The following is a 25,806-nucleotide window of genomic DNA, read 5'->3' as shown; positions in this document are numbered from 1 at the left end:
TGGACAACAAGGAGGAAATTCTAGAAAGGGGAGCCTCCGCATAAATGCCCCAATTCTGTGCAATGAGAGTCTATTCTATAATGGCATCCGAGCACTCAGATTCCATTATATGATATTATCATAAGCTGGCGTCAACACGGCTAAAATTTACGCATCTGCGGTTACGTCAGCCACAGCACTGGTCTATAAAGTCTGTCATGTATCCCGGGGCTGCGCCATGGATGATTTTATGAACCAGGGTGCAGAGTTTAAAAGCAATACGTTCTTTGATTGGGAGCCAGTGTAGTTTTTCTCGGAGGGGTTTGTCGCTTTCAAAACGCGTTTTTCCAACTATAAGCCTGGCTGCCGTGTTATGAGTGGTCTGAAGTTTCTTTATAATTTGTTCTTTGCAACCTGCATAGATTCCATTGCAGTAGTCTACATGGCTCAGTACCATTGACTGTACCAAGCTGTGGAATATCTCCCTCGGAAAGAATGGTTTCACACGTTTAAGTTTCCACATTGAGTGAAACATTTTCTTTATGGTAGATTTTGCTTGGTTCTCTAGTGAGAGGTTCCGGTCAATTATTACTCAGAGAATTTTCAGGCTGTCTGCGATAGGAAGGGTATAACCTGGGGTGTTTATGTTTGTGGGTTTGTATGTGTTGTATTGGGATGAGATAATGAGACAGTGTGGTACGCCCATGACCCACCCATTCCACAGCCCCTTTTCGACAGCACGCATTAGAATTTGTGCACACCACTTTACAGAATACGCTTAGCAAGTAGTGCATGCAAATTCTAATTAAGGGCAATTAGTGCTGCTAATTGCTTGTTAACATCCAATCGTCAGCGCCGATTATCTTGTTAACTAATTAAGTTATGTGCATTGTTGCGGAATACGGTTCGATTTCCATGTGGAAATCTCGGCGTGATATACAGAATCCAGGGGATGGGGGTGTAAATGCAGGTGGCCTGTTGTACGATTAAGGGGTAAAAGCATAGAATGCATAAACCAACCCAGCCCAAGGTTGGTGAAAAGTTTGTTCCACCCATATGGACATGCGACAGAGAAAGTGCAATACCTTGTCACCTTGAAGTATACCTTAGACAGAGTGGAAATGGATAACCTCAACGTGCCTGTAGAACTGAGTGCTCTAGAAGGTCTGCAGATTTTCAAAACGGTGGAGAGATAGGAGCGTCTTGCTGTAATGCTTCGTAGATCAAGAACAACATTTTGAATTTAGTGTAATGACTTAAGATGAGAGGAGGTATGACAGTATTGAGGAGCACCACTCACCGTTTGAACTAATTGTAAAGCTTTCAGATGTACCTAGTGCGACCTGAGACAAAAGGTAGTACAATAATCAAGTTTCATCTGGACTAAGCTGTGAAGGCCACTATATCTATTGATCATAGTGGGTTACAATAAAGCATACATAATCAAATAAAAACAAACACTACACAACACAAACATAACTTAAAATCATAACATAAATCTCATCACAATCTCCTAATTAATACATCATTGCATCATTTTATGTAGAGAAGTGTGGTAGCCGTGTTAGTCCACTTTTAGAGGTAATCAATAGAAATCAAACAAAATAAAACATGGAAAAGAAAATAAGCTGGTGCCAGCTGGGTTCCTACCCCTGTGGGGCAGCACTTTACCAGACCAGAACACTGTACCAGTGATTTCATAGTAAGAATCTTGAAAGGTAACTTTAAAACAATACAGGAACGTAAGACCTTTGAAGTCAGAATGATTGAATATTTTGACACCTAACAGACAGGACTTAACAAAGATCTGGGTTTTCTAGCCCATTATAAACCATAAAGTTGTATTTCTCTGTTTATCTCCCTCTTCCCTCACCTACCCACACCCATCCTGTTAGACTATCAATGAAATGCTTTGATGTTCCCATGCATACTTCCTACCCACCCCCACCCTGTCAATAAAATGCTTGGATGTTTCACTTATATATTCTGTCATCTTCCTCATTTGCTTATTTCCGATCTGACGAAGAAGGGCAACCTTCGAAAGCTAATCAAGAAATGTATTAAGTTATGTCTAATAAAAAAGGTCTCATCTTATTTTCGTTTCCATGTTTTATTTTGTTTGATTTCTATTGATTACATCATTTTATGGAATTTGCATAGACAAGTACAAAAAAAATCATTTTAAGACAGTTTCTAAACTAATGAATTTGAAATTTGAAACTAGCTTGAGTCAAACTTGAACATGATTGGGTCAACAATATTCAGCCCATGGCAGTCAACTTTGTTTTAAACCACTGACCACTGCAGGCAAAATTAACCCCAGATATTCAATTCCAGACCATGTCCAGACACCAATATTGAATATCTGGGGCTAATGACTTAGTTGCTCGCCACCGGAGATTGTGTGGGTCCCCGGCTGATATTCAGTGATATAAGTACTCTGTGCAGGTCCTGACTGAATATCGGTTGGGACCCACACAGTGGTGTGCTGGAGCCTGCTCGCACCGGCTCGCAAGAGCCGGTTGTTAATTTTTTTAAGATCTTGCAAGACAGCTGTTCTGCAGGGCGAGCCGGCTCTGGTAAACGAGGTAAGCATGGCAGGAGGGCGCCACAAGCCATGCTTACCCCGTTTACCTCACCTCCCACCACTGCCCTCGTTTGCCTGCGCTGCCCTGGGGGGGGGGGGTTAAATCGTTTTTATTACCTCCGTCGAAGAGGCCACATCATTGAAAGCCCTGCCCGTCTCTAGCCTTCCCTTCGTGAGTTCGTTCCCACAGAGTCCCGCCTTCTGATGTCATTTCCTCTTTCCGTGAGGGCGGGACTCTGAGGGAACGAACTAATGAATAGAAGGCTAGAGATGGGCAGGGCTTTCAATGACGCGGCCGCTTCAACGGAGGTAATAAAAAAGATTTAAACCACGCAGGACGCTGTGGCAGAAAGAAAAAGGGGGCTGTGGGAGGGAGAAGAGGGTGGGCAGATGGAATGGGAGGGGAGGATGGGGATGAAGGAGAATCGCTGGACATGGATGGGAGCGGGAGGGGAGGGCAGGGGAGAGAGGAGAATCGCTGGGTATGGATGGATGAAGGGGGCAGGAGAGAGAAGAGAATTGCTGGGTATGGATGGATGGAGGGGGCAGGGGAGAGAAGAGAATTGCTGGATATGGATGGATGGAGGGCAGGGGAGAGGAGAGTTGCTGGACATGGGTGGATGGAGGGGAGGGCAGGAGAGAGGAGAGGGTTTCTGGACATGGATGGATGGAGGGGAGGGCAGGAAGAGAGGAGAATTGTTGGGCATGGATGGAGGAGAGGGAAGGAATACAGAGGAAGGAGATGCACATGGATGGAGGGGAAGGGAGAGAGAAAAATGCTGGACATGGATGGAGGGGAGGAAATAGAGAGGAAGTGAGATGAACATGAATGGAGGGGAGAGAGAAGAAATGCTGGACATGGATGGAGGGGGAGAGGATAAATGCTGGACATGGATGGAGGAGAGGGAAGGGAGAGAGAAGAAATGCTGAACATGGATGGAGGGTACTACTACTACTTAACATTTCTAAAGTGCTACTAGGGTTACGCAGCGCTGTACAGTTTAACAAAGAAGGACAGTCCCTGCTCAAAGGATCTTACAATCTAAAGGACGAAATGTCAGGTTGGGATAGTCTAGATTTCTTGAATAAAGGTGTAATGGTTACGTGCCAAAGGCGACATTGAAGAGGTGGGCTTTGAGCAAGGATTTGAAGATGGGCAGGGAGGGGGCTTGGCGTATGGGCTCAGGGAGTTTATTCCAAGCGTAAGGTGAGGTGAGGCAGAAAGGGCGGAGCCTAGAGTTGGCGGTGGTGGAGAAGGGTACTGAGAGGAGGGTAGAGAAGAGAGAGGAAGGAGATGAGATGAGGGGAAAGGAAGAGAGGAGAAAAACTGCACATGGATGGAGAAAATAGGCAGAAGCTGGATCCACTGGACGGTCAAGTCTGCAGAGGACCCAGCTTTTACTTACGGATGTAAGGCAAGAAATGAAGAAGAAAGGCAGAAAGTAAAGAAATAAATGGAAAGGAAGCCCTGGAAACGGAGTTAGGAGGACAGATAGCACCAGAATCGGATACTTGGCCAGCATGATCAGAAAAACAGTCACCAGACAACAAAGGTAGAAAAAAATCATTTTATTTTCATTATAGTGTTTGGAATATGTCCACTTTGAGAATCAGGTGCTCAACATTAAAAGTTTATATTTATTTACTTATTTATGGCATTTTATCCCACATTAAACATGAATTAGATTGGAACCCGTGATCATTTAATTTCTTTTTTCCTGGAGAGAGTAATGCATTGCCCCCCCCCCCCCCAGGCTCTCTCCCCGGCTATAGCCAGCTCTTGCAATTTGGGGGGGGGAGCGCAGAGGTGGACGGGGGGCGCAGTCTGCCCAACAAGATAAACTCATTACATATGGTATGAAATGATACATCATATGTATACCTGATCTTGATTTATCTTTGCCATTTTTAGAGCATAGACCATAGAAATCTGCCCAGCACTGGCCTTGTTCTAAAATTTCAGTTGTCAGAGCTCCTGAAAAACTCCACTCCAGACCCGTTCAGGGCACAGATCGTGGAAGTCTGCCCAGCACTGGCTTTCCTACGTAATCTCTGCTACAATTCTTTGGATCCAATCCTTCTAAACAGGATTCATTTGTGTTTGTCCCAGGCATTCCGTTACTGTTTTCATCTCTACCACCTCCCACGGGAGGGCATTCCTGGTTTCTACCACCCTTTTATTCCTATGAGCCCCTTATCATTTAGGATTCGTTAACACGTGCTAAATCTGTTAGCACACCTCAGTAAAAGGACCTCAATCAGATGTTCCATGACAATGTGTGCAAACTGGCTAATTAGTATGCTAAATCAATAACAAAAGGTTTGGGCTAAATTTTGCATGTGGTGTTATTTTGGTCCATCTATTTTTTCATGTGTATTCCCCTGTGGTATTTTATAACATGGTCACATGGACATTAAAGACCTTGTGAGAAATATTTTAAAGATTAATTAGCTAAGGTCTGAAAATTATATCTTTATGGCGTCTCTCTGTGCTTCTGATTCCAGCTGCTGCTCCTGTTGGTGATTCTGCTGAGAACCTGAAATAAATACAAAGAGTAGGTTTAACTGCAGGTCTTTACGTCCTTGCGTTCAAGAAAAAATAATCTACTCCTTCATATTGGTCACTGTACATATGGGAACTACTACTACTTAACATTTCTAGAGCGCTACTAGGGTTACGCAGCGCTGTACAGTTTAACAAAGAAGGACAGTCCCTGCTCGAAGGAGCTTGCAATCTAAAGGACGAAATGTCAAGTTGGGGCAGTCAAGATTTCCTGAATAGAGGTGTAGTGGTTAGGTGCCGAAGGCGACATTGAAGAGATGGGCTTTGAGCAAGGATTTGAAGATGGGCAGGGAGGGGGCCTGGCGTATGGGCTCAGGGAGTTTATTCCAAGCATGGGGTGAGGCAAGGCAGAATGGGCGGAGCCTGGAGTTGGCGGTGTTGGAGAAGATTCAGGCTTTGTACTTGAGCCTTTCCAGTGTTAGGGAAGGCTAGGACTGGGCTTGATCCAGCTTTTTATACACACTATTCTAGTTTACTGCAATTTAATCATCAGTGATGAGTTAGTAGTTTCTTATCACAGATCTTTCTCCTTCTGGGCTTCACACACTGAGTATTCCTTATTAACATAAATTCATTAACCAGAGATTACGCGGAGGGGCATAATCGAACGGGGCCGGCCATCTACATGGGCCTAAGGCCGGCCCCGGAAAGCGGCATACCTGACCGTATAATCGAAACAAGATGGCCAGCCATCTTTCGTTTCGATAATACGGTCAGGGCCGGCCAAATCTCAACATTTAGGCCGGCATTAGAGATGGCCGCCATTGGTTTTTGCCGATAATGGAAACTAATGGCGGCTATCTCAAACCCGGCCAAATCCAAGGCATTTGGTCATGGGAGGAGCCAGCATTTGTAGCGCACTGGCCCCCTGCACATGCCAGGACACCAACCGGGCACCCTAGGGGGCACTGCACTGGACTTCAAAAATTGCTCCCAGGTGCATACCTCCCTTACCTTTGTTGCTGAGCCCCCCAAATCCCCCCCAAACCCACAACTGTACAACACTACCATAGCCCTAAGGGGTGAAGGGGGGCACCTACATGTGGGAACAGTGGGTTTTGGGGGGAGGGTTGGAGGGCTCCCATTTACCACCACAAGTGTAACAGGTAGGGGGGGAAGGGCCTGGGTCCACCTGCCTGAAGTGCACTGCACCCACAAAAAACTGCTCTAGGACCTGCATACTGGTGTCAGGGAGCTGGGTATGACATTTCAGGCTGAATAGATAGGGATGGGCTGGAGTGTAAATGTTAAGGGGTTTTGACGTTAGCTTCAGAACTTTTAGCACAAGAAGAGTGCTGGGCAGACTTCTATGGTCTGTGACCTGAGAAAGGCAAGGACAAATCAAACTTGGGTACATAAGTATTGCCATACTGGGAAAGACCAAAGGTCCATCGAGCTCAGCAACCTGTTTCCAACAGTGGCCAATCCAGGTCACAAATACCTGGCAAGATCCCAAAAAAGTACAAAACATTTTATACTGCTTATCCCAGAAATAGCAGTGGATTTTCCCCAAGTCAATTTAATAATGGTCAATGGATTTTTCCTTTAGGAAGCCATCCAAACCTTTTCTCCGATTTGTTTTAAATTTACTACTTTGTATCTTCATTGCATGCCCCCTAGTCCTAGTATTTTTGGAAAGCGTGAAACAGACACGTCACGTCTACCCATTCCACTCCACTCATCACTTTATAGACCTCTATCATATTTCCCCTCAGCCGCCTTTTCTCCAAGCTGAAGAGCCGTAGCCGCTTTAGCCTTTCCTCATAGGGAAATCATCCCATCCCCTTTATCATTTTCATCACCCTTCTCTGCACCTTTTCTAATTCCACTATATCTTTTTTAAGATACGGCGACCAGAATTTAACACAATATTCGAGATGCGGTCGCATCATGTAGCAATACAATGGCATTATAACATCTTCATTTTTGTTTTCCATTCCTTTCCTAATAATACCTTAACATTCTATTTGCTTTCTTAGCCGCAGCAGTACACTGAGCAGAAGGTCTCAACGTATCATGAACGACAACACCTAGATCCCTTTCTTGGTCAGTGACTCCTAACGTGGAACCTTGCATGACGGAGCTATAATCCGGGTTCCTCTTTCCCACATGCATCACTTTGCACTTGCTCACATTAAACGTCATCTGCCATTTAGACGCCCAAATATCACATACCATGTAAAATGAGTTTATCTTGCTGGGCAGACTGGATGAACCGTACAGGTCTTTATCTGTCATCATTTACTAGGTTACTGTCAGGCTCATTTTCAAAAGAGATAGATGTCCAAAAAGTGACATAAGTTAGCATTTGGATGCTTGTCTCACAGAAACGTCCAAATCAGTATTATCGAAACCTCTTTTTGGACATCTTTCTGTGAAGTCCGTCAGAAGGACGTCCAAATCTCAAGGGGGCGTGCCAGGGGTGTGTTCAAGGCGGGACTTGGGCGTTCCTAAGATACGGATGTCTTTCAGCAATAATGGAACAAAACAAAGACGTCCAAGACTAAATCTTAGATGTTTTGAGTTCAATCTGTTTTTATAGCGAATAGCTGCAGTGGGACTTTGAACCCACTTCCCCAGGATCAAAGTCTGCTGCACTAACCACTAGGCTAATCCTCTATGCTACACAAGATGGGCCCCAAATGACCAGATGACCACTAGAGGGACTCGGGGATCCCCTTCCCCTTACTCCCCCCCCCCCCGTGGTCACTATCCCCCTCCCACCCAAAGAGAATGTGATTAAAAATATTACTTGCCAGCCTCAGATGTTATACTCATGTCCATTGGAGCAGCATGCAGGTCCCTGGAGTAGTCTAGTAGTGGTGCAGTGCACTGCAGACAGGTGGACCCAGGCTTCTACCTTTCCCTACCTGTTACACTTGTGGAGGAAACTGTGAGCCCTCCAAAACCCACCAGAAACCCCCTCTACCCACATATTGGTGCTCCCTTCTCCTGTAAGGGCTATGGTAGTGGTGTACAGTTGGGGGTAGTGGGTTTTGGGGGGCTCAGCAGACAAGGTAAGGGAGCAATGGTGAGATGTGTACCTGGGAGCATTTTATAAAGTCCACTGCAGTGCCCCCCAAGGATGCCCTATTGCTTTCCTGGGATGTCACTTTTCCACTATTGTATCTGATGCCACGCGTTCAATTTTTTTTTTTTTTATAACATCTAAGCCTTGTGTCTATTGTTTATCATTAGATTTGGGCTTTGGATTCAGATCTATAGATGAAAAGGAGGTCTCATTACATATAACTAAATACCAGAGTGCTGTTTTTCCATACTTCATAGCAAGAGTGTACATTCCCTAATTACCTGTCCCAATACAACTGAAGCTTTTACCTCCTCAGTGCATGTAAATGGTTTCATCCCTGTGTGAATTCTCTGATGCCGTGAGAGGCTTTCTTTCCAACCAAAGCTGTTACCACACTCAGGACATGTAGGTGGTTTCACTCCTGTGTATATTCTCTGGTGCATTGTGAGGTTTACCTTCTGACCAAAGCTTTTACCAGACTCTGTACATGCAAATGGTTTCTCTCCCGTGTGAACTTTCTGATGCGCTTTGAGATTTACATTACAACCAAAGGGAAATGGAAATGGGACTTGATATACCACCTTTCTGTGGTTTTTTTTTGTTTTTTTTTGCAACTACATTCAAAGCGGTTTACATAGTATATTCAGGTACTTATTTGTATCAGGAGCTGCAGTGGGAATTGAACTCAGTTCCCCAGGATCAAAGTCCACTGCACTAACCACTACTACTACTACTACTTAACATTTCTAGAGCGCTACTAGGGTTACGCAGCGCTGTACAATTTAACAAAGAGAGACAGTCCCTGCTCAAAGAGCTTACAATCTAATAGACAAGTGAACGGTCGGTCCGATAGGGGCAGTCAAATTGGGGCAGTCTGGATTCACTGAACGGTAAGGGTTAGGTGCCGAACGCAGCATTGAAGAGGTGGGCTTTAAGCAAAGACTTGAAGACGGGCAGGGAGGGGGCTTCAAAGCCTTTGCCACACTTAGAACATGGGAATGGTTTCACTTTATTGTGACTTTTCTTGTGTATTTTGTACGTTTTGCATTTGGATGTATTTGTTTGAAAATGGACCAAAAAAATAAAACATCCAAATCACAAAATGTTTTTCCAAACAGCATTTTCAAAAGGAAAAGATAGACCTTTTTTGAAGAAAATGACCTTTCCTGTTCTGATTTTGGATGTTTTACAAAAAATGTCCAAATTCAGACTTAGATGTCATATCCAAAAATGCCCCTCGTGCATTTGACTTGCCCAAAGTCACAAAGAGCAGCAGTGGGAATTGAACCCATGTTGCCAGGATCAAAGCCCGCTTCACTAACCATTAAGCCACTCCTCCTCTGTTCTGGATGTTTTGCATTTGGACGTCTTTTGTTCGAAAATGGACCAAAACAAAGGATGTCCAAATCACAGGACGTCCATAGTATTTTTGAACACAAAAGATAGACATTCATCTTTTTCGAAAATGATCTTTCCTGTTTGGAATTTGGACGTCTTTGTAAAATGTCCAAATTCTGATTTAGAAGTTTCTTTTGAAAATGCCCCTCCATGTTTATGTGCTATCAATCACTGGTACTTCCACAGTACCTTGGAGCAGGGGCGTAGCCAGACTTCGGCGGGAGGGGGGTCCAGAGCCCGAGGTGAGGGAGCACATTTTAGCACCCCCTGTCGCCGCCGACCCCCCCCTGCCACTTTTGACCCCCCACCACCGCTACCTACACTTTTGACCCTCTCCCCAGGCATCTTAGCATTTAGCGCACATGAATTTTTAGCACATACTAAAAATACTATTGCGCCTTTGTATATATGACCCCTCCAAATTAAGACAGACAGGAGGACTTGGGTCCTAACTTCTCTCACACCAAGTCATCATATGGACTCACACTTGCCTACAGTCTAACTCCTTTACACACTTTAAGGTATGAAACTTCTAAGCAGCTTCCTTGGGATCCTCTCCAATGAGCCCCTCCTCATTCCTAATACCGGCACTCTGTGCCCTGAGATTTAGCTGTCGGTTTTAGCTCAAACCCCTGTATCTTCTCCTCTCTCCTGTCTTTGGGAACTAGGCCCCATGCATGGCTTTTCTCTATCACCTCCTCCTCCTCCTTGGTCTCTAAGATAGAGGACCAAAGGCCCTTATGGAGGTGGCCACCCTACCTTCTCCTACATCTTTATTGGACTCCCTTTGGGAAAGGAAGGCCCTGACCACCTCTTTAAAGTGAATTTTATACTTCCTTCCAATTTTTGGAGAAAGCCTGCTCACAAGGGTTTGCAGAATAGCCCATCTTCTCATTTGATTGGAACAACTAGAGCGTGGATCCAGTATGTTCCTCCTGCTACTGCGATGAAGACACATCATGGTGTCCTGCTACATAGGATATGAGAGAATTCTAACATACAGGAATCTGGGGGGGAACTTCCAATAGGACAAATTAACCAAGAGCTCCTCTCTATAGAAACAAAGAAGCCAATATTCAGTTGCACTTAGTTGAGTAGGAATGGCTTCTATTCTGGTAATTGTCACTCACTAGGGTCATATCTAGGTTATATCTGCAAAATGCCACTGAAAATCATCCCAGATTGCCTTGATACTATATGGGTAACAAGCCGTAAAGCCTGTTAAAACGGGTGACATTTTTGTTGTGAAAAATGTATTGAAATTGCCAAAGCAAGAAATCAGATTGTAAGCTCTTTGAGCAGGGACTGTCTGTCTTCTTGTTTGTGCAGCGCTGCGTACGCCTTGTAGCGCTATAGAAATGCTAAATAGTAGTAGTAGTAGTAATGTCTACAATACACTTTTATATACTACGACCCTCCTCTCTCCCCTGCCCCCCTCCTCCAGCCACCCATGTCCAGCAACCCTCCTCTCTCTCCTGTTCCCCCTCAAGCCACCCATGTCCAGCGACTCTCCTCTCTCCCCTGCCCCCCCTCCATCCACCCAGGTTGTCTAGCAAACTCTCCAGGGCAGGCAGGAAAGATCCCCAGTCTTGCCTGCCCGCTGGCGGTGCTGACCCTCCCCCGCTACCGGATCGCTCTTCAAAATGGCCGCCGAGAATTCCAGCGGCAGCCTCGCGAGACTTCTGCTGAAGTTTGGCTGTTTTGGGGCTGGTTTTGGGCGTGGAAAATTTTTGCCATCTGGCAACACTGGACGAAGACATCTTTGCTATAAAGTGACTGTTAAAATTGTTGAGGTATTATATACTGGGACGACAAGTTGCACTATTAACTGATCAAAAACCCTTTAGATGAAATTTAAAAATTAACCTATGACTTCCTTATCTAAGTAGTAAGACTTGTCAGGAGCGTGTCCATTTTTAATATTAAAAACAAAACCAAAAAAACAAACAAACAAGATAGGAGTGCCTGGCAAAATAAACTAAAAAAAAAAAGAATTAGGAACAGATCTGCAGTCCTCAGAAATGTCTTTTCTTCCTTGATAAAAGCCATCTGAAGGAGCAGGAAGGGAAGGGTGGGCTGGACAAGCCAGAACAGTAAAAGCAGATGGGAACAAATGCAAATTGTAAACCTGGAGTAAAGATAAAACTCAGAAAGAACTTCCCATCTGGATCTACTACTACTGCAACCTACTCCTCACTGGCCTCCCACTTAGCCATCTATCCCCCCTTCAGTCCGTTCAGAACTCGGCTGCACATCTTATCTTCCGCCTGGACCGATATACTCATATCACCCCTCTCCTCAATCACTTCACTGGCTTCCGATCAAGTACCTCATACAGTTCAAGCTTCTCCTCCTTACCTACAAATGCACTCAATCTGCAGTCCCTCCTTACCTCTCTACCCTCATCTCCCCTTACGTTCCTACCCGTAACCTCCGCTCTCAAGACAAATCCCTCCTTTCAGTACCCTTCTCCACCACCGCCAACTCCAGGCTCCGCCCTTTCTGCCTCGCCTCACCTCATGCTTGGAACAAACTCCCTGAGCCCTTACGCCAAGCCCCCTCCCTGCCCATCTTCAAATCATTGCTCAAAGCCCACCTCTTCAATGTCGCCTTTGGCACCTAACCACTACACCTCTACTCAGGAAATGCACTCGATCTGCAACCCCTCCTTACCTCTCTACCCTCATCTCCCCTTACGTTCCTACCCGTAACCTCCGCTCTCAAGACAAATCCCTCCTTTCAGTACCCTTCTCCACCACCGCCAACTCCCGGCTCCGCCCATTTCTGCCTCGCCTCACCCATGCGTGGAACAAACTCCCTGAGCCCATTACACCAGGCCCCCTCCCTGCCCATCTTCAAATCATTGCTCAAAGCCCACCTCTTCAATGTCGCCTTCGGCACCTAACCACTACACCTCTACTCAGGAAATGTAGACTACCCCAACTTGACATTTCATCCTTTAGATTGTAAGCTCCTTTGAGCAGGGACCGTCCTTCTTTGTTAATTTGTACAGCGCTGCGTAACCCTAGTAGCGCTCTAGAAATGTTAAGTAGTAGTAGTAGTAGTAGTATCTAGTGGAACAATGAACGGAGAGCCATTAGTTGATTTAACTGGAGCCCATCAATGGGAAGACTGAGAGCTTGGATACAACTAGGTCTTAATTTTGTCTTCTACTTTCTCCGGCCAGGGCTCTGGGTTGTTTTGGTTCCAGGAATTGCTTTGTAGCTTTTACTACATGAGACGTGGGGTGAGGAATATATTCGAGTTATTCCCCAAGTTTTCCACGTCATCACTGTGACCCCTGACGCAGGTGCTAGTCACCGAAACACGGCCCGTGTCGGGTCTTTTTGTCAAGGCTCATTCATTAAAGAACTGTGTTCCATTTTTAAAGGCCCGTGGTGCTGTTTTTTTTGTTTGGACTTTAGTTGTACTTTGTTCCCTCTCTTTTGTTACATCCAGGAATTCCCATGCTGGAAAAATAGTATCAGGCAGGAGTGGTCTGTCTCTTGGGACAATAAGGCAATGGCTGCCCACGACAGTACAGAGTCCATTCTCCTCTAAGGTCCTTCTAGTTTAATTAGTTTTGATAGGTGGTTAGGGGCCCATGGCCCTTATCGCCTGGGGGTCCAGATTGCTGTCAGTCCACCCCTGGTATCAAGTCTGTTTGTTTACCCCCCACAAAAAAAGGAAAAACAATTTACTATTACACGGATCTGGCATCCTTGGCAAGTCCTCAGCAGTTACATTGCTCTATCAGTAACTGCTTCTCGGTATCCCAAGTCTATTTTCCTTTCCTTTTATCTTTATGCAAGCAACAAATATCAACTAAATAATGTCTTTAAAAAATTGTCTTACATATACTCGCACTGAGTTTATACAGCTGCCAGAGGTGATTTCGTCCAAATGCAGTCCATGGATTCGAGAATACCATATGCATAATTGTTTTGGAACTTCAGCTGGTAAAAGATGTGTTTCTTGCAAATCCAGTGGCGCTTTGAATCATGCCGTGCTCCATCATCTATACGAATTCTGTCGTCATAAACATAAGCGTTTCTGAAATAACAAATGAGAACATTAGATAACACGTATTCAGATATTATTGATCACCTGACAAAACACCCCCATAAACCACAAGGGCTGCTGTCTTTGGACTGCGTAGACATTCTTTTCATCTGTGAGATTATTGGAGTCATAGTAACATAACATAGTAGATGACGGCAGAAAAAGACCTGCATGGTCCATCCAGTCTGCCCAAGATAAACTCATATGTGTATACCTTACCTTGAATTTGTACCTTACCTTGAATTTGTACCTGCCTTTTTCAGGGCATAGACCGTACAAGTCTTCCCAGCAGTATTTCCCGCCTCCCAACCACCAGTCCCGCCTCCCATCACCGGCTCTGGTACAGACCATATAAGTCTGCCCTCCCCTATCCTAGCCTCCCAACCACCAACCCCTCTTCCCCCCACCTGCTCCGCCACCCAATTTCAGCTAAGCTTCTGAGGATCCATTCCTTCTGCACAGGATTCCTTTATGCCTATCCCACGCATGCTTGAATTCCGTTACCGTTTTCATCTCCACCACCTCCCGCGGGAGGGCATTCCAAGCGTCCACCACCCTCTCTGTGAAAAAATACTTCCTGACATCTTTCCTGAGTCTGCCCCCCTTCAATCTCATTTCATGTCCTCTCGTTCTACCGCCTTCCTGTGTCCGGAAAAGATTCGTTTGCGGACTAATACCTTTCAAATATTTGAACGTCTGTATCATATCACCCCTGTTCCTCCTTTCCTCCAGGGTATACATGTTCAGGTCAGCAAGTCTCTCTTCATACGTCATGGAACGCAAATCCCATACCATCCTCGTAGCTTTTCTTTGCACCGCTTCCATTTTATTAACATCCTTCGCAAGGTACGGCCTCCAAAACTGAACACAATACTCCAGGTGGGGCCTCAGTCAGTAGGTGGTCATGTGAACGGGACACCTCAGTGCTGATCAGTGGAGTGGGTCAGGACCCAAATGAAGACACTACTCAGCAGGGTATGGATATACATCCCAATGGTCAATAGCACACACAGACTCCACTTGTGGAAGACAATCTTATAACAGGACATCTATGTGTGAAAGCCACATAGAGGGGCATAATCGAACGGCGCCGGCCATCTATATGGCCGGCCCGGTAAAGCGGCGCCCCGACCGTATTATCGAAATAAGATAGCCGGCTATCTTTCGTTTCGATAATACGGTCGGAGCCGGCCAAATCTCAGCATTTGGGCCGGCTTTAGAGATGGCGATAATGGAAACTAATGCCGGCGATCTCAAAGGTCCAAGGTATTTGGTCATGGGAGGAGCCAGCATTTGTTGTGCACTGGTCCCCCTGACATGCCAGGACACCAACCGGGCACCCTAGGGGGCACTGCAGTGGACTTCAAAAATTGCTCCCAGGTGCATAGCTCCCTTACCTTGGGTGCTGAGCCCCCCCAAATTCCCCCCCCCAAAACCCACTCTCCCACAACTCTACACCACTATCATAGCCCTAAGGGGTAAAGGGGGGCACCTACATGTGGGTACAGTGGGTTTTGGGGGGGGGGTTGGAGGGCTCCCATTTACCACCACAAATGTAACAGGTAGGGAGGGGATGGGCCTGGGTCCACCTGTCTGAAGTGCACAGCACCCACTAAAAACTGTTCCAGGGACCTGCATACTGCTGTCAGGGAGCTGGGCATGACATTTCAGGCTGGCATGGAGGCTGGCAAAAAAATGTTTTTTAATTTTTTTTGGGGGTGGGAGGGGTTGGTGACCCTCGATTCCCTCCGGTGGTCATCTGGTCAATTGGGGCACTTTTTTGAGGCTTGGTCCTAAAAATAAATGGACTAAGTGAAGCTGGCGAAGTGCTCGTCAGAGCCGGCCTTCTTTTTTCCATTATCGGCCGAAGCTGGCCATCTCATAACCACGCCCCCGCCCCGCCTTCCATACCCTGCAGAAACGCCCCCTTTAACTTTGTCCAGCTCTGCGACGGAAAGCAGTTGGAGCCGGCCAAAATCGGCTTTTGACTATACCGATTTGGCCAGGTTCAGGAGATGGCCGGCCACCTCCCGATTTGTGTCAGAAGATGGCCGGCGATCTCCTTCGAAAATAAGCAGGACAGACTCCTATTTTTAGTGTATTTTATAATGACACATGGAACAGCATTTTAGAAAGGTTGCCCAAATTCAAATAGGATCATCCATGCGTTATCATTGGCATCTGAGTTCATCCAGAATGAAGAGCCATTTTATGAACCGGAATATCTAAACTATGGATGTGACTTTCAAAATAATATTCCCATCAAAACAGTAATTAAATAACAAACTTCACAAAACTCTTCGAAACCACTCCATTAAATGTGAGAAATGTGCTCATAAATTTTCAGTGGGACCATCACAGACACATTGGTCTTAAAACAGTATCCCAAGTCAACTCATTGTTGCGCATTACTCAACTTTTTTTCTATTTTGTGCCATTAACGTGCTACATTAATACAAATTGTTATGTTTGGTCTTGGTTTTTCAAACTATGGATGTAGCAAAACTGGAACTTAGACGCTAACATGAACAACCATGTTCTCAAATGGCCAGAAAAACGTCATTTTGGTACCAGGCTAAGGCAGGGGTAAAATAACCTTTTTTTTTTCCAATGCTCATGTTAAGCAGATTGAAATTGATGTTGAGCAGCCAGGGTGGAAGTGGTCTTTGTGTCGTGTGGCCAACGAGGCATGCTTGAGATGTATAGCAACACGTGGTAAATGAAGGAAACAAAATGGCTGACCTCTCCGGAAGACGGCCAAAAGTGGCTGGCATGCAGCGAGGGAGCGAGACCCTCGAGGGTATAGCAGCACGTGGTGAATGAAGAAAACAAAATGGCCGGCCTGTCCGAAAGACGGCCAAAACGTGGCTGCCGTGCAGCGCGAGGTAGCGTTACCCTCGAGGATATCGGAACACATGGTGAGTGAAGAAAACAAAATGGCCGGCCTCTCCGAAAGACGGCCAAAACGTGGCTACCGTGTAGCGTGAGGCAGCGTGACCCGCAAGGCTGATCTGATAGCCAGCTAGCCGCACGTGGTAGAAGAAGAGAGCAAAATTGGCTGCCTTCTGGAAAAACCGAGGTGAGCGGCAAAAGAAGGAAATGTTAAATGGAGAAGGGCATACAGGAGCGTGCAAGAAAACGTTAGTACATAACTGCTCACCGTGGTATTGGGCGTCCCGGTACTGCCACGCCGGTCGTTAATGCCAAGGGCGCGGCACCGCAGCACAGGAAAGGGAAATGGGAGAAGCGGCAAAATAAAAGGCGGCCGGGAAATCAGCTGATTAGACAGCCGGCTAGTAACGCGATAGGGAAAACAAAAGGAATCAGCTGATCTGAAAGCCGGCTAGAAACGCGATAGGGAAACAAAGAAAAGCAGGTTTTAACCGTGTGGGGAACCATGTTGGAAACTCCCACGCCGCTCTCTGCCCGTGATGATTGCGAGATGGCCGGCTCTGTGGAAAAAGCAAAATTTTTAAAAAGGCGCGACACCACTACACTGCGATCGCGAACAAGGAAAGGGAAATGGCCGGCTTTTGTGAGAAACTGAGAAAATTAAAAAAAGGGAGGGAAATCAGCTGATCTGATAGCCGGCTAATACCACGATTAAAACTCCCGCGCCGCTCGCTGTCAACAAGAGGCTCCCTAGCCCTCGTTGGCAGCTTTTATGCTTTCCCCTGTAGCCCTGCCCCTTCCGGTTTCCCAACCAACGGCAATGGGGTCTCCTTCCGCGTCATCTCAATCGTCGATGGGGAAGCCGGACAGGAAGGGTCGCTCTGACGCAGGAGCTGCCGGGCAGCAGCCGCCATGTTATGTGCGGCTGCTTGGCATGCCCCTCGCCGGCCTACCTAATAACCTTTTTTTTTCCAATGCGCATGTTAAGCAGATTGAAATTGATGTTGATCTATGATTTTAGGTTAGTTGTGCAAAGTATGGTGTTATTCAGGGAGGATTGTTGTTAGGAATTTCAACTTCTCATTGTAAGCTTTACAAGTGATCCAGAATGGTGCTGCTAGATTGTTTTTGTTTTTTGTTTTTTGGGGGGGGGGGGGATGTCTTAGGTTTGACCACATTGGACCAACGTTGAAGCAATTACACTGGCTGCCAGTGGAATTTATTTATTTATTTATTTATTGCGTTTGTATCCCACATTTTCCCACCTCTTTGCAGGCGCAATGTGGCTTACATAGTAACATAGTAACATAGTAGATGACGGCAGAAAAAGACCTGCACAGTCCATCCAGTCTGCCCAACAAGATAACTCATATTTGCTGCTTTTTGTGTATACCCTACTTTGATTTGTACCTGTGCTCTTCAGGGCACAGACCGTATAAGTCTGCCCAGCACTATCCCCGCCTCCCAACCACCGGCTCTGGCACAGACCGAATAAGTGTGCCCAGCACTATCCCCGCCTCCCAACCACCAGCCCCGCCTCCCAACCACCGGCTCTGGCACAGACCGAATAAGTGTGCCCAGCACTATCCCCGCCTCCCAACCACCAGCCCCGCTTCCCGCCACCGGCTCTGGCACAGACCGTATAAGTTTGCCCAGCCCTATCCCCGCCTCCCAACCACCAGCCCCGCCTGGATAATGGAAATGAGAAGAGAATAGACATTTGGTGTTACAGAAGGATTTTGTGTTGAATGGTAATGGAATACATGATAGTAATATAACAGAAGGCAATATTAACATTTCTGGATATATGTAGGAGTTTCACAATGATTTGATCTTTGTGGTATATCTTGTCGAAGAGATGGGTCTTTAGTAGTTTACAGAAGTTGGTCAGTTCATAGGTCGCTTTTAGGTTGTGTGGCAACCCGTTCCAAAGTTGCGTGCTCATATAGGAAAAGGTTGATGCGTGCATTAATTTGTATTTTAGACCTTTACAGTTGGGGAAATGAAGATTAAGGAATGTGCGAGATGATTTTTTAGCATTCCTGGGTGGTAGGTCTATCAAGTCTGACATGTAGGCTGGGGCGTCGCCATGGATGAGTTTCTGTACTAGGGTACATATTTTGAACATGAATCTTGCATCTCTTATAAAGTTTTGATACTCATTTATCAAGCAGTTTATGCAAAACTTCCTTTGTGTTTGTCTCAGGCAGTGGCGTAGGAAGGGGGGGCGGGAGGGGCGGTCCGCCCCGGTGCATGCACTCGGGGGGTTCCGGCCCCGCTGGTTCCCTGCTCTCTCTGCCCCGGAACAGGTTACTTCCTGTTCCGGGGCAGAGAGAGCAGGGAACCAGCGGGGCCGACGCAGCTCCGAGTGATGTGCCCTCGGGGCGGATCGGCCCTCCCGCAGGTAAGAATGTGGTCCGGGGGGGGGGGGGGGGTTTGCGCTCCGGGGGAGTGCGTTGCAGAGGGGGGGGGTCGCGCTGTGCTGCACCCGGGGGGGGGAGCGCGACCCGCCCCGGGTGCCATTAGCCCTCGCTACGGCACTGGTCTCAGGCGTTAACTCTATATTACCCTTGTTGTTTGATGTTTGATGGTAGCAACACTCTACTTCTGTTCTTTCTCTTTTTTTCTATTGAAGGCAGCCTGTCGCTAAGGAGTTCCATATATGGGGATTCAGCTAGCCTGCTTCTCCTCAGAGAAATTACAGTTACTTACCTGTAGCAGGTGTTCTCCGAGGACAGCTAAATAGGAATTTTCGCAAACCCTCCCCGGTCCCCAAGAAGTTGCATTCTATATGCTTGCAATGAACGGAAGGGGTTCTGCATGACAGCGGTAGGCAGGAACATGCGTGGTTGAACATTCTAAAAGGTTCTGGAAAAGTGCTGGAGAAAATTTCATACGCAGGCTCCTTCGGATAACATCACGCATAGGTGAGGATTCTTAACCGTCTGAACCTAGAGAACACCCTGCTGCACACAAGTAATGTATTTATGTATTTGTATTTCTTTTTGTCTTAGGGTTTTCCTGTAATTTCTAAAATTCTGGAGACAGGTGCTATACAAATGTTCTCTGTGCAGTTCTCTTTTAGATTGGATGATTTTCTTACTTTTTGTCTCTCCCTCCACCACCCGCAGCCTTTGCTGATAGTGGCACTGAAGAAGAAGAAGATGCAGAAGGGGAGGGTCACCTCCTCAGCAGAGGCCATCCAGCCAGAGGGAGGCAGCTACTGCACCTCGCCACACAATTGCTGGGCCAGAATGTGCACATGGAAGACTACCAGCGCCAGAAATTAGCTGCAATGGGAAGCACTCCAGGTGCAACGGGAAGCGGTACAGGCCCAACGTGAAGTGGTGCAGCAGTTCCAATGGCTGGAGCACAGCATCGAGGGCCTACGCCGTGACCTGAAATCACCTAGTACAGCCCTGATGTAGCAACTGGCGTCTACTTCCACCACTGCACAGCAACCACCCGCTAAGAAGAGGAGCTTGAGATCCTCAGCCTCCCCAGCCACTAGTCCAGCAGCCACCACACCAGCTCCCCTTCCGGGTCCTGTGCCCAGGTTGCAGGGCAAGCCACAGAGCGCAAGGTGGCCAGACTTCCACAGGGCAGCCGAGGCAGCAGGCTGCCTTGTGGACACAGAGGAGGAGAGTGGGAGCTCAGAGGAGGACTCTCAACAGAGTTCCCCTGCAGCACCAGCTGCAAAGGAACACGGTGGGAGGGTAGGAGGAGACGGGGATGGGGCAAGTGATGGAACATGCTGGGGGGTGGGGGTAAGGGTTGGAGGGAGGGGAATATGCACAGAGGGGGGTGGTGGTGGTGGTGGTGGTGTGTAAATACTGTGTGATATAAATAAATGTCAACTTACTCTCACACAAAACTTGTCTTGATCAGTCTTTGCCTGGCTCTGACCCCCAGCTGGTGTGCACTCTGCTCTGCTCTGTGGGCGGGAGGTGGAGGGGGTTCCTCATCCTGTTCATCTGGAGCCTGCTGCTCTGGTGGCTGTGGCTCTTCTGGGAGGGCCTTGTCCTCTGCGCATTGCCAAATTATGTAGCATGCAGCAGGCCAGGAATATCTTTGCCACCTTTTGGGGGCTGTACAGGAGCTCCCCACCAGAATGGTCCAGACATCTGAACCTGTTCTTAAGTTGTCCGAAGGTGCGCTCGATGATGCCACGGGTGGTCCAATGTCTACTGTTGTAGTTCTCCTCTGACCCTGCATATTGAGCGAGTGGAATGCTTTCCTGTTCCTATAAGTGGCCTCTCGTGCCTGGGGGGGGGGGGGGGGGGGGGGTCTGAATGTGACATGTGTGCAGTCAATGGCGCCTATTACCAAGGGGAAGCGAGCTATGGCATAGAAGTCAGCCATGTTGTTCTGCAGGGCCTGGGGGTGGTGGGGAAGGTGATGTACTCAGAGGTGTGGGTAAGGAAGGCATCAAGGAACTGGGTGAGGCAGTTAGGAATGGAAACCTGGGTGAGACCCGTGTTCACAGATAGCACAGACTGGAAACTCCCAGTGGCCAGAACAGAGAGAGAAGCAGTGATCTTTAGGTGCACAGGGATGGGGTTGTTCCTACGGGTCCCGGGCTGCAGGAGGGGTTGGAGCTGGTCACAAAGGTGCTGAATGGCAGCCCTATCAAAGCAGTACCTAATGAGACACTGCAGGTCAATGAGGTCTAGGAAACTGCTACAGGGCCTGAAAACTCTGGGGCGTGAGTACCTCCTGCGGTGCCTCCCCTCTTCCTCCAACATATAAGCCACCTGTGCATTTAGTGCCTCCATTTCCCCACACTACATGTGCAATGCAATGACACCAGTGCTCACCTTTCCCTACCAACTTGGTCAAACACAGCAGCAACAAACAGAAGCTGGCACTCACTCTCCCAACACTGACAAACAATGCGGTCACACACAGCAGAGCCATACTGCAAGCACTCCTGCCACACCCTGTAGCCAATCACTCTCCAAGCAGTCTTCACAAACACGGTGCAGCAGTTCACAGGACAAAGAGACAAACAGAGACTACAAACAGGTAAGGGAATGAAATATGAACTTGGGGGACAGTGAATGGAGAAGGATAGGGAGAGGGGATGAGGGAGATAGGAGGAGTAGTGATGTCTGGGTTTGGGGGCTAGGAGGGGTAGGGAAAGCTGAAAAGGTAAAAAACAAATGAGGCAGGTGAGCGTGAAAACATTCCGACTACAGCACACAGACAAAGGTAACAGGTACTCAACAAACTCTCTGTCACGATTGTGGCCGTGACCCCTCTTTTGACTCACCTTTTCTGCCGGTCAGCTCATGAGCTGGCTTCTTTTCTGCGTGGTTGTGTTTGTCCTGTGTGTTCCTAGTCTCACTTTGGTGTTGAGTGTAGGTTTCTACTTCCTGTGTGTTCCAAGCCTCACTTCGGTGTTCAGTGTATATTTCCTGTCTCTGTCCTGTAGGGTTTCCACTTCCTCTGTGTTTCAAGCCTCACTTTGGGTTCTATGTATTTCCTGTCTCTGTCCTGTTTATAAGAAAGTGGTTGACTTTCATTCAGGGCCTTTGCAATGTCAAAGGTCCCCAGGTTAGTCAGTGTGCAGTAGCACTTCTGCCTTGTTCTGGTCTGTGTGCACTTCTGTGCCTTGTCTTCTTTATTGTGGTGCCTGTGTGCACTTCTGCCTTTGGCCTTAGTTCTGTTGTTTGTTTGTTTGTCTGTTTGTTTGCTTTGTGTCCTGCCTAGTCTGCCTTGCTTGTTCTAGTCCCTTCTACCTTAGCTTCTGCCTTAGTTCTGTTGTTAGTCTGTGTGGGTTAGCTTTGTATCCTGCTTGTCTGTCTGCCCTGTGTGTCTTTAGCTCCAGTCCCCTTCCTGCTTGCCTCTGCCTTGCAAGCCTTCAGCTTTGGTTCTGTCCCTGCTTGTCTGTCTTTACCCTGGTAGTCTTTAGCTCCAGTCCCCTCCCTGTTTCTCTCTGTTCTGTTTGTTGTCAAGCTTGTTCCTGAATCCAGTTCCGGTCCAGTCAAGCCAAGCTTGTTCTTGAATCCAGTTCCAGTCCAGTCAAGCTAAGCTTGTTCCTGAATCCAGTTCCAGTCCAATCCAGCTTGTTCCTGAATCCAGTTCCAGTCCAGTCAAGCCCAGCTTGTTCTTGAATCCAGTTCCAGTCCAGTCAAGCCCAGCTTGTTCCTGAATCCAGTTCCAATCCAGTCAAGCCAAGCTTGTTCCTGAATCTACTTCAGTCAAGCTTGTTCCTGAATCCGGTTCCAGTTCAGTCAAGCCCAGCTTGTTCCAGTATCCGGTTCCAGTTCAGTCAAACTCAGCTTGTTCCAGAATCCGGTTCTGGTCCAGCCAACCCAGTCTCCTGTTGTTCCAGTCTGTCTGTTCCAGCCCTGCCTGTCTACGGCTCCAGTCTTGTTAGTCCAGTCTTGGTTGGGGGATTTTGCCTCCTGCTGCCGCTCGACGACAGTAGGCCAAGGGCTCACATTGTTCCAGAGATTGTTCCTGGTTGTTCAAAGCCTAGGATCGTGACACTCTCAACTTTCTCTCCCAACAACGCTCTCACCACTCTCCAACTGCACAAAATCGCTAATGGGTCTAAAGACGACTTCCCCCTTACCCTGGTCGCTTTTATTTCAGGACTAACTAAGGGCGCCCATGTTCCGACCCACGTGAAACCATTTCACAAGCCATTATACGCTGGGGGCGCACATCTCGTAACGCCGCCCATAACACGCCCCCTGTGGGGATGACCATAGATGGGCATCCTCGCGCTGAGGATGCCCTTACAGCCCGGTTTCGATTATTGGATTTGGGCAACCTTCTTTCACGGGGACGCCCATGTGCCTTTTGTGTGGCTTTTTGGATGCCCTTTTCTTTCAAAAATGAGCCTGATACTGAGCCAAATTGACAAATTAAAGAGTAGTAAATCACCTGGACCAAATGGCATGCATCCATGGGTACTGACAGAACTCATGCATGAAATTGCTGATTGGCTGTTAGTGATCTGTAAGTCCATAGTACTTGCAGATTGAAGGGTGGCCAATGTAACCCCAATTTTTAAAAAGGGTTCCAGGGTGATCTGGGAAATTACAGACCATTAAGGCTGACGTCAGTGCCGGGTAAAATAGTGGAAACTATTATAAAGTATAAAATTACAGAACACATAGATAAACATGGTTTAATGGGACAGAGTCAGCATGAGTTCAGTCAAAGGAAGCCTTGCCTCACCAATTTGCTTCTTTTCTTTGAAGGCGTGAATAAACATGTGGCTAAAGGTGAGCCAGTTGATGTAGTCTAGCTATATTCTCAGAAAGCTTTTGACAAAGTTCATTATGAAAGACTCCTGAGCAGGGGCGTAGCCAGACAACAGATTTTGGGTGGGCCTAGGCAAGAAGTGGGTGGGCACCAAGTGTTCTTTCCCCCCCCCCCCCCCCCAAACCACCACCCAAAAAAGATCTCAGCTGGTGAGAAAACGCTTCTTTCCATCTTGGCAGTCTATAGCAGGCATGCACTGAAAACTGAGCATGCGCAGGTGCCGTTATTGTGGAGAGTAGCGTTTTTGTTACCATCAGGGGGAAACCTTGAGCTGGCCGAGCTTGGGATCCCCACCAGCTACCGCTAAACGTGTGCTACTGTTGGGCAGGCCCCAGCCCACCTGTGGCTACACCACTGCTCCTGACAAAATTAAAAAGTCATGGGATAGGCAGCAATGTCCTTCTGTGGATTAGGAATTGGTTATTGGACAGAAAACAGAGGGTAGAATTACATGGCCATTCTTCTCAGTGGAGGAGGGTGAATAGTGGAGTGTCGCAGGGATCTGTACTGGGACCAGTGCTATTTAACATGGTTATAAATGATCTGGCATAGTCACCTACAAATCCCACCAGCACAAGACAGACTTAGAGGGATCTGCACCTTAGTCCACAAAATCATATACGGCGTTGTCCCAGGATACATGACAGACCTTGGAGGCATATTTTCAAAGCACTTTGGGAGGCTAAGTTCCATAGGTTTCTAAGGAACTTTGGGAGGCTAAGTGCTTTGAAAATAAGCCTCCTTATTGATCTACCAATAAGAAACAAAGTCAGACTGTCAAGATCCTACATAAGCGCACAACTATGGAATGGCCTCCCAAAAGCTGTGAAAACAATCCACGATCACCTGAACTTCAGGAAATCACTAAAAACCAACCTCTTCAAAAAGGCCTACCCCAACGACCCCACGTAAACCTCCTCACCTAGCAACACAGCACGACTTTAATCGTACTGGACAACACGCAATCTTCATCCTTCCCGACCCTCCACATATACCTCATACAATTACATTTCAACCTTGTACTTGATATCAACCGACTGGGCAAACGCCTTTGACGGTACTATGTAAGCCACATTGAGCCTGCAAATAGGTGGGAAAATGTGGGGTACAAATGCAATAAATAAATAAAATAAATAAATCCAGATATAGGGAGGTAGTGCTGGACATTCTGTGGAAGTCATTGTACTGAATACTGCAGAGACCCTTACTCAAAGCACCATTTGGGTACTGCAAATACTAACCCCGGCTTAAATACCCCAGAGTAACTAGAGGGTTATAATGTTTAATTTTTCCATTATTTGATCCCCAAAAGGAAGGAGTGGAGGAGTGGCCTAGTGGTTAGGGTGGTGGACTTTGGTCCTGAGGAACTGAGTTCAATTCCCACTTTAGGCACAGGCAGCTCCTTGTGACTCTGGGCAAGTCACTTAACCCTCCATTGCCCAATGTAAGCCGCATTGAGCCTGCCATGAGTGGGAAAGCGCAGGGTACAAATGTAACAAAAATAAAATAGATACTATTGGAGATTCTACATGGAATGTTGCTACTATTGGAGATTCTACATGGAATGTTGCTATTCCACTAGCAACATTCCATGTAGAAGGCTGCGTAGGCTTCTGTTTCTGTGAGTCTGATGACATCAGACTCGCAGAAGCCTGTGCGGCCACATTGGTGATCTGCAAGGGCCGACTTCTACATGGAATGTTGCTAGTGGAATAGCAACATTCCATGTAGAATCTCAAATAGTAGCAACAGTGGAGGAGTGGCCTAGTGGTTAGGGTGGTGGACTTTGGTCCTGGGGAACTGAGGAACTGAGTTGGATTCCCGGCACAGGCAGCTCCTTGTGACTCTGGGCAAGTCACTTAACCCTCCATTGTCCCATGTAAGCCGCATTGAGCCTGCCATGAGTGGGAAAGCGCGGGGTACAAATGTAACAAAAAAAAAAGAGTCTGCTGCAGCAAGGCTTTCTCTCCAAGAGGGGCTGCTCTTATTTTTTGAAAAGCCTAAGCTGGGTGAGCT

At 47.2% G+C, this 25,806-nt stretch overlaps 1 protein-coding gene across 3 annotated transcripts in view; it reads right to left on the bottom strand.

Annotated features, from left to right (window-relative positions):
- Positions 1-4,755: 4,755 nt before the first annotated feature.
- LOC115461796 (B-cell differentiation antigen CD72-like) overlaps positions 4,756-25,806 on the bottom strand; it is a 49,253-nt gene continuing 28,202 nt past the window's right edge. For 2 of the 3 annotated variants that reach the window (XM_030191840.1, XM_030191842.1), the window contains 2 exons: positions 13,414-13,611; positions 5,020-5,103 (listed from right to left, as the gene is read on the bottom strand). In XM_030191840.1, the coding sequence (XP_030047700.1) occupies positions 13,431-13,611 (181 nt within the window). In that variant the 3' untranslated portion in view covers positions 5,020-5,103; positions 13,414-13,430. Of the gene's footprint in view, positions 5,104-13,413; positions 13,612-25,806 lie in introns of all 3 variants that reach the window. The other variant, XM_030191841.1, reaches the window with a different exon arrangement.

The sequence above is a fragment of the Microcaecilia unicolor genome, chromosome 2, assembly GCF_901765095.1.
Source record: "Microcaecilia unicolor chromosome 2, aMicUni1.1, whole genome shotgun sequence".
Taxonomy (NCBI): Eukaryota; Metazoa; Chordata; class Amphibia; order Gymnophiona; family Siphonopidae; genus Microcaecilia; species Microcaecilia unicolor.
This window is presented reverse-complemented; position numbering and strand designations above follow the sequence as displayed.